Source organism: Coffea eugenioides, chromosome 2 (genome assembly GCF_003713205.1).
Source record: "Coffea eugenioides isolate CCC68of chromosome 2, Ceug_1.0, whole genome shotgun sequence".
Classification (NCBI taxonomy): domain Eukaryota; kingdom Viridiplantae; phylum Streptophyta; class Magnoliopsida; order Gentianales; family Rubiaceae; genus Coffea; species Coffea eugenioides.
The window spans coordinates 70,712,754-70,725,477 of record NC_040036.1 but is presented as its reverse complement, the minus strand read 5'-3'; the positions used below and the strand labels follow the sequence as shown (position 1 = coordinate 70,725,477).

At 30.7% G+C, this 12,724-nt stretch overlaps 1 protein-coding gene across 1 annotated transcript; it reads left to right on the top strand.

The window, feature by feature from the left end:
- The first annotated feature begins 10,908 nt into the window (after positions 1 to 10,908).
- On the top strand, positions 10,909 to 12,724 carry LOC113760160 (myomegalin-like). The gene has a single exon (XM_027302728.1). It carries the CDS (start codon positions 10,909 to 10,911, stop codon positions 12,538 to 12,540), a length of 1,632 nt encoding a protein of 543 aa, XP_027158529.1. The 3' UTR covers positions 12,541 to 12,724.

Here is a 12,724-nt window from a genome sequence, read left to right as displayed (position 1 = left end):
TTGGGCGTATTAATTCAATAGCTGTATCTTGTCACATAGTCTGAGTTGAACATCGGTTAAGATATTACCATCTCATTAAATTCATTCAGATGAATTACAGTAACAGAGATGGGAAAAAACTGAAATGCTGCAGTATGCGTTCTTGGTGATATATGCCCAGAAATGGCATTGTGATCATACTGAGAAGTTCTTAGATTCTGTCAGAGAATCCCTAACCAATCAATATGACCCCTTTGGTGAGAAGACTTCATATTCCTCAATTTGATTTCTTGTTCTTGCGTGTTTGTTCAAGGTGGCTGCCAATACTGGGCAGGTTGACAATAGCTTGGGACATAAACAGTGGGGGTGGCTGCCAGTTCTGGGTAGTGAAAGAGTTTGGGACAGAAACTGGGGAATCCATGATCAGTTTGTGTTATCCAACAAGGCTGTACAACATATAGACCATCTATGTTAAGGTTAATGGCAAACCACGCCCCTCAACTATCTCCTGTACCACCTGTTGCAGAAAAGTTACAACAGATGATAATTAGGGGGAAATTTACTGAAGTCATTTTTTCAAATCTCACCATATGTGAGTTTCTCCTCCTCCTCTTTGTGAGTTTAGTTGTAGTACTATTGAATTGTGACACTTGTAACTCCACCATTTATGGGTCAGTGGTTTGTTGGTTGTATTTAGGGGTGATGTTGAACCAAGTAACTCGACTTGAACTCGTGAACTACTTGGTCAACAGATTGACTCGAGCTCGAGTTTGATTTCGAACTACTCATTTGAGTTCACGAGTCGAGCTCAAGCTTCAATATTTTGTACTCGAAGGTTCGATTAGTCTAATCGAGTTTTTTATAATGTATATTTTAATTTTTTTATATTTATTATTGTGAAATATCAATAATATCCTTTATTTAAACTTATATGTAAAATATTAATTTTTATTACATGAGTTTGATTAGACCCGAATAGGCTCAATTATACTCGAATAGGCTTGATTGAACTTGATTTGACTTGATTAGATTTAATTAAACTCGAGTTTGAACTTGATTAAGGTAAACTGAAGTTAAATTTAAGTTTGAGCTCGACTTCTAAAAGTTCGACAAATTCGAGTTCAGTATTTATCTTGAGTGGTGCACTCTTCGAACTCGACTTAACGCGAATGCACCCCTAGTCGTATTACTCCCAATATTGTAGACTCCTTATTATCACAGGCTTTTTTTTATTGTATTACTCCTACTATTGTAGACTCCTTATGTTGTCATAAAGGAAATAACAGGCTGGTTAGTTTCCCCTTTGCAACAGCAATATTTTCTTCCCAACTATCAATTATAAAGACCATATCAAGTATAGAGACCACAACCAATAAGTTGATCCAGTTGTAGCTTAGTCACACGTGACTAAATCTAAGGGGAAGATTACATTATATACATTAGATCCACACATCATGCTGGCCTATGAAAAAGTATTCACTGTATACATTTTGTGAGGAATAATTTCTTTCTTAAACTAATCCTACAGCTTCAATTTGTGCACACTTTTTTGCATTATTTGAAACAAATACCACATGTGAATGTTCTTGTCTCTTATCCAAGAATTGCACCTTTTTGGGGTTGTGAAAAGAAAAGAAACAGAAAATTTCTTGGGAGACCAATTCTCAAAATTAGATGAAACTTTCTTTTTTTTTTTTAGCAATCCAAATTTAACATGGTTTAGAAAAACAAAAACAGAGAAATTGGATGCTAGCAGACTAGAGGCAGCACGAATTTCAAGGGATCAAATCCATTTACTGGTTAACAAAACCCCATTCGTAGAAAACAGTGAATCCAAGGTAGAACGTGATAATGGATGAAGCTAGTGTGGTTAAACATTGGATTAATCTTCTATACACTGAAAATATATATACTATTAGTATTAGATAAATGATAATTATGCAAATTTTGAATTTAAAATTTAACCTTTACACGTGTATCATGAATTCAACGGTAATAATATATATATTGTTAATATATATAAGATTTACTCTTAAACTAGTGTGAATACCCGTGCTACGCACGATACTGACATTATTGAAAAAATGAAAATAAAAGGGTGAATTAAAAAAGGTTAAAAAATTGTACCAACAGAATTAAAATGTAATATTTGTCTAACAATAGTTTGAAATATGATGGAATGTGTATATCATTCAAAAATTGTCTTTTTTCGGAAGATAGATCCTGAAAAAATAATAAAAATTTATATTAGAAAATGAATGATATATGAATAAAAATGAATGTAATTAAATGTTGTTAAAATGAAATATTTACAAATATTATACATTCGATTTGATAATTTTGCATGAAGGTGCGAACACTCTTCACACCAATCAACTTTTAGTACGAAAGCCAAAATTGGTGATTTGATTAATTCTGTTGAATTTTATGGAGTGCGTACTACAAATGAAAATGCACGATCTTTGTATGAATTGATTCGTTGGTTGAACAACCTATCACAATTGTCTTGAGAATTAAGTACGTGTGAAATTCAAAATTAGTGGAGCAACCTACCATCGTTATTAAAAAAAATGATAGGTGGCAACAAATGGGCAAAATAAGAACAAATCTTTTAAATATTCGGTATTTTGATGTGTTATTATTCTTTTGTAGTCGTGATTTTTTAGAGTTGTAAGATTAAATAATATTATTGATTCGGAAATGTTGTATTGTTCGATTTGCAAGTCTATTTTGTATTCAAGATATTTTAGAGTTGTAAAATTAAACAATATTATTGATTTGAAAAATATTATAATTTATGTTTTGCAAGTCTATTTTATATTAATGATTTTTTAGATTTGTAAGATTAAATGATATTATTGATTTGATAAATTTTGTATTTTTTGATTTGCAAGTCTATTTCGTATTAATGATTTTGTAGAGTTATAAAATTAAATAAAATTATTCAATTTAGAACTATTGTTTTTTTTGGATTTGTCAATCTAAATATTTTTCTTTTTTTTTCTTGGAAGAAGGATATATTACATTGTAAATCTGACCCTATGTTATAGATTAACCGGTCACTAAGCAACCATTCGAATTGAGGAAGGGTATGGTTAGCTAAATTAGAAATGAATTGATTATTTGATCCATGAGCACCCTTAATTTGTGTACTTAAGACCATATTTAAAAAAATATTAAATATAATTACATGAGAAAGGTATGAGAACATTACCAATTTATTCTGCTGTAACTATGTTACCAGGCACAGCGTCATGTGTACCAATTTGTTTTGCTGTAACTATGTTAACAGGCACAACGTCTTGCGTAGCAGGAACAAATTCTTTAGATGAGTCTGCATAATTTTAATAATTCATAAACATTATATCATGAACATTAAATATAGAAAATAAGGTGTATAAGTTACATTAATAGAATTGAAAATGCAATGGTAATGGTTAATTATGCGTTAAAAATAAGTGAGAAACCTAGATCTTACCATCGTTATGGCCATCACATGGCGACGTTGGTGTGAGGGAAACTTCAATAATTGCTAAGTCATTATGTATTCCATCTAATATTCTGTCATGTAAACAGTTGATTTAGCAAGATAATGTAGCAAAAAGTGTAATTGCAAGATGAGTTTGACGATATAAAAACCTTTATCTTTACCATATCACTGGTGATATTGATGGCTGTCAAACTTGAGGAGAGGCAGAATTTTCATTTATTTGATCTAGAAATGCATTAAAATATATATTAAACTAACAATCAATAATTTTTTTATTTGTTTTAAATGTAATGATGTGATACATTGTATAAGAATTGTTAACCAAAGAAATACAATAGTTAAAGAAGAAATAGCATCAATGGTCAGATATACAATTGTATTCTAATCAAATGAAAATTAAGTACCAATAGAATTGTTGTTGTTAACACCCACAGTTAATACAATAATCCCTATATAAATATATTTTGGTACATGTAGTAATTTGAAATACATGGCTAAAACCACTAACATGCACGTGGCTAGTAGTTTGTTTACGTATATTATTGTTGGGGTATATATTTTTGAAAAAATTAAATTTGAAAGGTTAAAAAATAAATTATGAAGGTTAACTAATATATTTCTTTTATTCTGTGTGTTGGAAATGAATTAGTTATATTAGTTACATTGAAAAAGCTTAAAAATTTAAAAAGTACTATTTTAGTATCTAATCTATATTGTATTTATGTACCTTATCTAAACCCTTAACATATATTAAAAAATTTGAACAAAGCTCCAATAAAGAATATCTAGAGAAATACTAAAAGCACAGCAAGCATCAAATGTTACCCTTCCCTACCTCTCTTGCAATACATATACATGTAAAAATATATTTCATTAACTTTTTATCTGGACAGAAACTGTTCATTAATGTTTATGCTTAGATTTCAAGGACATATTCTTAACTATCCTTGAAAATATATGTTACATAAGAATATATGTTTGAAAGTTTTGAAAACTAAATATTGCAGTCTTGGGTGCAGAAGATATAAACACTAGGCAACGATTTAATCTTTAACTAAAATGAAAAAGTTTTACTTGGTTGTAGTGTTTTAAAGGAGGGATTGGTGTCTTCATAATCTGAGCTGAAGCGTCTTCTCGCTTCCTGAAGTGATAGGTAATAGGGAAGAAGTATGTATGTATACTCCTCATAAAGTTGAACTATAACTATGAATAACATAATTAAATTTGGACAAAAATGCACTTAAAAAATTGCTGAATTTGTTACATATTCTTTTTCTTTTCTTCATATGCATTTAAGATGCTAATATTTCCAATAATTGTGTTTGCAACCATGCATCAACCATTTTAAGTTATAAAAGCCGTCTGTTGCGTCAACCATGCATTTTTCTTTTTTAATGTTTTTCTTACTCTCTCGTTAGTTTTTATGGTTTCCTTATTAGATGATCAAGAAACGTGGGGGAAACGTGGGGGAAATGTGAGCATGATTATAGGATTTGTAGTATATTCAATAACTTGATACTCAAATCACCGATGAGGTAAAGTTTGCCTAAATAAGCTTTACAGTGCTCTAATTCCTTGCAAAAAAAAAAGGTGCTAAATAGTCCTAATTGGCATCGCAAGTTACGGCAACGTGTCAATGGCATCTAGGCCTAATTTTTTTTGGGGTCAAAATCTAGTCCTAATTGGTTCTGCTGTTTCTTGATAATGTTGCATGCTTCCAAATTAAAATTGTATTAAAATAGCATGTAAATGAGCATTTGTCTTTAATTAAGGAGTAAAAAGAATTTAAAGTATAAATAACAAACTATAAATGGTTTATGAAGTAAATAGTGGGAATGTTTTAAATTTTAAATTTGATTAGTGATAGGGTTGGTTATAACCCACTACTTTTTATGTATTAAAATAAATACAAACAACTTTACATTTAGTTGGACATTTGTGATTTTTTTGAAATGTGATTGTAATTTGCAAAGTTCTTTTGTAGGGGTGGTTATAGGGTTAGTTTGGTGATAAATATTTCTTAATTATAAAAATGCAACATTGTATTAAAATAGCATACGAATGAGCATTTGTCTTTAATTAAGGAGTAAAAAGGATTTAAAGTATAAATAACAAACTATAAACGGTTTATGAAGTAGATAGTGGGAATGTTTTAAATTTTAAATTTGATTAGTGATAGGGTTGGTTATAGCCCACTACTTTTTATGTATTAAAATAAATACAAAAATATAGAAAAAAGAATGAGAAGTTTGGAAGCCATTGAGAGGGTCTCTGCTAAAAACCCCTTCTGCAATACATATAGATATAGAATGAAGTAGATAGTGGGAATGTTTTAAATTTTAAATTTGATTAGTGATAGGGTTGGTTATTGCCCACTACTTTTTATGTATTTAAATGAATACAAAAATCTAGAAAAAAGAATGAGAAGTTTGGAAGCCATTGAAAAGGTCTCTGGTAAAAACCCCTTCTGCAACACATATAGATATAGATATTATCGCAATCCAAAAGCGGATAAACTTCAAACTAGTTAAAAAGATTCTTCACTAAATTTGATGTGACACTGTTGTGATTTTTACTTAAAGCATTTATTATTCCAGGAGATGAAACTTGAAGGGGTTAACTACTTGACTGTACTGTATAGCTGTCAAAAGATACAGACAATTGCAAGTAGTAGTTTAAAAGATCTTTAAGATTTGACAATGTTAGATGAATTTACTAGTTCTTTTAAATGTATATCTTTAACAATTATATTATTCATGTATATCCCTGCAAAATTTTGCCAAGATTGTTCTTTCGGTAAACTTTTTATTGTACTTTTAGAAACATTTGTATAATGTGCTTAATTATAATTTTTATACTATACCCACCTCATAATTTACATTAGCAAAACTAACACATAGTAAAATGCGATATGAGAATAATGCAAAATATCATATGCATGTGTCTTATATCATATATTTTTTTAAAAAATTAAGTACAATTAAAAGCACAAGGGAAAAATACAAATCGACAAAGGTATTGCCTTAAAAAAGTGTACAATAATACTACAAATATGTTTGAAAATATAAAATTAAAGATACGGGTTCACTTAGTACAAATTTTGGATGCTATGCTATATTAATGCTAGTTTTTACTCATATTTTTATGGATGAGATATTAAATTAGTTATGATTTTATCAATTTATTGCTATTATATGCCTATATATGGAAAAGAATACCATATAATTTTTTTCTTTGGTTTTGCAAAACTCTTTAGACACATATTTATCTTAATAAGAATTGCAAAATTTCGTCATAAATTGAAGTATCATCTGTGAAGCTATATAGTAGGAGAAAATTTATTTTGTGTTTTATACTCTTTGTTGAAAAATATATTAATGTATGTGATATGCAACGTGTTTAAATACTTACCATGCCATCTGCTGTACAGACACAAGTATTTACTGCCTATGAGCTAACCTACTAATACTAAATGTAATACTCCACGTGTTTACAGGGAAGACTACCCAGCACCCGTTCAAAGAAAGCAAATAAAAAATGCTCTAATCGAGTACAAGCAAATATAAAACCACTTAACTTGGCTCAGTGGACCAGACCCTCCTTGGGCTATAGGTCAAAAAAAATTCTAAAGGTGTCAAAGTACCCTTTTGATATAGTATAATTTATGTATTTGCTAGTCCCTAACACTAAGTCTAAGAGATATTATCTTTGTCGTAAAAAAAATATAAATAAATATGAAAGTATTAATTTTATATACATTGACAGTGTATATATCATTATAATATACAATAAATAATTTAAATTTAAATTTAAAATCTAAATTTTGGCATGTATCCAACAAATCTCTTTTAATATGTCTAAAAATTAAAAAATCTGAGAAACATATCACAGGCTATTTTATTAGTTGGAATTTTTGTTTTCTAAAAAAGGGAGCCCATTGTATTTGAGGCACACGGTGGGGTGTAATTGCAAATTGGCAGAGACCAATTAATAAAAGGAGCCTGCAGTGTTTGAAGCACACGGCAACTATATATATATATATATATATATACTAGTTTTGGGGTGCCACGCACTGCCCAGGTTTGTGTTTAATATGTATATATAATTTTGGTGTTATTTATGAGAAGAGTGTTGTATGATAATACTGATGCAATGGCGTGACAGGGTTTAGTTATTACGAGCAACACATACAAAAGAAAAAATAAAAAACTAATAAATAGAGGAGAACCTGAAAGAAAGAAGAGAAGAAAGCTTCCTATAGCCTAACCGAAAGCGGAAAACAACGGAGTTAAAACTGACATCACAGTCACCCAGCGAATTCGGATCAATCCAGCATTTGCTCAACAATGACCAAACGTACCATGCAGCAGCCAGCTGGACAATGACTCAACGCACCATATACACAATATAGCGCCACGCAGTCACCCACTAACATGCACCCGATTCAATAAACCCCACTAAAAGGCAATGCCCAGGTTTAAGCTTAGCATGCATAATTTTAGGGTTCTGTTTATAATGCAATGCATGTAATGCTATCCAAATGGAAATTCATGTGCATGTGGTGCGAATATTTGTCTATAATAATGATATACGTGTTATTGAATCTGGAGTAAATATACTTACAGGAGAGATAATTAATTGTATTAGGTTTGTCATGCCTAAATGATTTTTGTTGATAATTTGGAAAGGATTATTTTGTTTTATTTTTTATTGTTCCTTTGATATGTTATAATTTCTTTTATGGGTTATCCTAATTTTTAGGCTCATATAATAACTTAGGTAGTAACTAAGTTAGTATAGTTAAATTAGTTAAATTTTTCATTTTGAATTCAAAATTTGATTTTATTATAGTTAAATTAGTTAGCTAGTCAATAGTTTTAGTATAGTTAAATTAGTTAAATTCTAATTAGATAGTCAACACTCAATTAAATTCTAATTATCATCTACTATTAGCTAGTCAATAGTTTTAGTTTAGCATAGTTAATTTAGTTAAAATTTTCATTTTGATTTTATTATAGTTAAATTAGTTAGCTAGTCAATAGTTTAAGTATAGTTAAATTAGTTAATTTTTTCATTTTGAATTGAAATTTTGATTTTTTTTAACACTCTAATTGTAATTAGGAACGATTAGTTCCTTGAATTGGCCAATATTACACCAATAACCGGTCTAATGTGGCTAATATTACACCTATTTGATTTTATATCATATATTTCTAATTGTAATTAGGAAAATTTTGATTTTATTATAGTTAAATTAGTTAGCTAGTCAATAGTTTAAGTATAGTTAAATTAGTTAATTTTTTCATTTTGAATTGAAATTTTGATTTTTTTTAACACTCTAATTGTAATTAGGAACGATTAGTTCCTTGAATTGGCCAATATTACACCAATAACCGGTCTAATGTGGCTAATATTACACCTATTTGATTTTATATCATATATTTCTAATTGTAATTAGGAAAATTTTGATTTTATTATAGTTAAATTAGTTAGCTAGTCAATAGTTTAAGTATAGTTAAATTAGTTAATTTTTTCATTTTGAATTGAAATTTTGATTTTTTTTAACACTCTAATTGTAATTAGGAACGATTAGTTCCTTGAATTGGCCAATATTACACCAATAACCGGTCTAGTGTGGCTAATATTACACCTATTTGATTTTATATCATATATTACACCTATTTAACAAATTTAAAGTATCTAAAATTATAATAAATGTGTAATTTAAATTATGCAAGAATTTTATTATTTTGTTTTAGTATTTAATTTTAAATTATTTTGATTATGCAACTAAAATTTTAAACATTAATTATGCATGCGTAGGAGGTTATTACAACTAGTGTTAAGGGTACATCAATGTGTGTGCAATTTAAAAATAACTAAAATGAATTAATTTTATACAAAATTTTTCTTTTACATAAATCAAATTGATATAAAAATTAGATTGAAGAATTTTGGATTATAATATTATAGTAATTTGGTAGTTAGATTAGGGTGGTTATGGATAGTTATAATGATAAAATATGATTAGATGATAAGAGTAAAAGTTAATTTTATTTATAAGAATAAAATTAAAAATTCAGATGATGACCAAAAATTTTTACACTAATTGCCATTCCTTTAACTTTATTTATTGTATAGATTTTTGGTTCAACTTAAAATAACAGTCACAAAATAGTGGAATGTAGCATTTTTAAATTCTTAAAGACTTGCATCCTTGTGCTCAATTAATAATTTTAAAAAAAAAGAGCAAAATTGGAAAGGAAAAAGTTGAAGTCACGAAGTGCCATGCATGCCCCCTACGTGGAAATAATTGAAGATTGTAGTACAACACATGGCAATACCCATTTGCAGCTGCCAACATTTGGAACCCAATCTCTCAACATCAAGTAACTTTGAAACGGAAACTGCGTGGCACAATTGAAGCCACTTCTTCTGCCATGCAAAATCAGTACAATCACTCCCCATCTAGCCAAAATAGTCCACTTAGAAAATGCTCTTTTTCAATATGAAGAAAATGCCTTTATAGTCTTTTTTCAAACAAATATTTCTAAACACTTGTTTTCAAATAATCCAATTCTCCAAATCTCTTTTACAGCGTAATCATTGGGTAATCAATAATAGTAGTTGAACAAAAAATTCCTAATTATTCTAAATTGCTAAACCAATTCTTTCCTAAAACAATTTAGTAGCCATTGTATGGCCTTACCTATTTTTAAACTCTTTAAGATTACTTATGAAAATAGGCAACAAGGTTAGGAACAATTGTTAATAGCAGTAAATTTGGCTATATCTGATTTTCAAAAATCCAATATCCCAAATTGCACCGCATCACTTGATAAAATAGTGCAGCATAATTTAAGTCATTAAATTTTTTAAAAATCGAATCCATTCAACTGTCATTATATCTGTTACAATTCATAACCAATTATTTATACAACATTATTATATAGAAAAAATACATTATATCTAGATAGAAAGTTATTTAAAATATCTTAAAATACTATATAACTTTTTGTAATATAATGTATATGAAATAAACAAAATTATTGGAATATATATTTACGATACAAGATAATTATATTTTTTTGTTTCAAATAATTCCTCTACAAATAAGCAAGTGGGACCGAATCCAAGATTTTAACACAAAATCCAGACCGCACCTCCATGTTTCCTCCCCTTTTTGCGCAAATCTTGGCCTTTAACCGCAATAGCTTGTGTCCAGATTTTTGAAACTCATATTAACTGAATGGCAACCCACTTCACACAGTCGTTAAAAGATTCATCTCCTGCAGATTTGATGTGACATTGCTGATCATTTAGTGCTAGACCTGCATAAACATTAGTGTAAGAATCAGATTCTCAAAACTCACCCGTGAATCTTAGTACTATTACTTGTAAAATCTAAAAGAAACTGAGGATTGCTTTCAGAAAAAACTATGGATCCTTTGGAGAGGATATCTGAGGCTCTGGAGCTCAATGAAGAGAAACGAAACAGCCTCCAAACTTTGATGGGCTTCGTGATGCTCCAGTGCAAAGATGTTGAGGAGCACCTGAAGCTTTTAAAGAGTTCTTTCAGTGAAAGCTTCACTGAGCTTCAGTCCAGAGAGAAGCTCTTGAAGTCAGCCCAGGAATCAGGTAGGAAAAGCTTTCAAGAATTTGATTCAAGGAGAAAATGGATAGAGGAGATGTTGAAGAAAGTGGAGGGGAAAGAGAACTTGGTAATAGGGATTCTGCAGGAAATGGAAAAGAAGGAAAAGCAATTTGGGAGCACTGTTGATGAAAAGCTCAGGGAAGTTTGTTTAAAAGAGCAGCAAGTTGAGGGCCTGATGCGAGAGATGAGTATAATTCAGAATGAGATGGAGATAAGGGCCAATGAGCTTCATTTAAAGGAGAAGAAGTTGGATGAGCTTGAAAAAGAACTTGGACTAAGGGAGAAGATTTTGGAGTTAACTGTGGAACTTAATCATCAAAAGAGAGAACTTGTAACAATACAAAAATCCCAGAAACAGGGTGCCAAAGAACCTGATTCAGTGAATCAGGTGTACTCTGCAGAAGTGAGGCCTGAATGCAGGAAAAGGTGTAGGAATTCATCAGTGGTGGAACTCAGAACAAAGACTGATGTTGATGCACAAAGCTCGGACATGGGAGAAAAATGCAGCAACCGTTCCAAAAGAACTTGCGTCGATGAAAAAGATGCTGAACAAGTTAAGGCCCTTGATGATGTTGGTGAGTTAGATTCAGATTCCGCTGAAAATTCAGATTCAGGATCGAGTTATAGGCCTAGTAGTTCAGACGAGATTGACAACATTCATATTAATCTTAACGATTCTGAATCTGATTCAGATTTAAAGGAAATTAATGGAGTGTCAAATTCTTTTGACGGAGCAGAGTCATTATTTGTCAATATTCAGAAGAAGGATAGACTTGAGAACATGTTCGAAGCTGGGCAAACGTGGGCTTGTTTTGATGGAAAAGATAGCTTGCCAAGATCATACGCCACAATCGCAAAGGTTCTCAAAACAAATTGGAATCTGAGGATGCAAATTACATGGCTTAAGCCCGTTCCATGGTCAAGATGTGAGAAGAAGTGGATAAACGCAGGCTTACCTGTTGGTTGTGGATTTTTTAAACGTGGGATGAGAAAAACCTTGTATCCCAATGCTTTCTCTCATCAGGTGTCTTGTATGAAGCTGGAGAAATGCAAGAGGAAGTCCAAGCCTTACTTCATTCGACCGAGAAAAGGAGAGACTTGGGCTATTTATAAGGACTGGGATATTGCTAATTGGAGCTCTCACCCAGAAAACCAGAGAAAATGGGAGTATGAAATTGTGGAGATTCTATCTTATGAGGTGGATCTTTGGGGCATTCGAGTTGCTTGCTTAGAAAAATTGCAGGGGCATGTGAGCTCATTTCAGAGAAGCAAGAATGAATCAGTTCTGATAAGGCCTAATAGCTACTTTAGGTTCTCCCACAGAGTGCCTTCGGCTCAGATGACCTGCAATGGGAGGGTCAGTGTCCCTGATGGTGTTTTTGAGCTCGATCCTAAGTGCCTACCTCCTGGAGTGTGATGAGTTTTGAATCTTGTATGGTAGTGACAATGCTACATAAGTTGAACTTTAGTATATGTGCAATATGTGCTGAAGCATTTTACTTGCTGTTGGCTTTGTTTTAGCTTCAGTGCTGGAATATCTAGGTTATATTAGACCATTTTAGCAGAATCCTAGTTTTATCCTGTCTGATGCATCGAAGTAA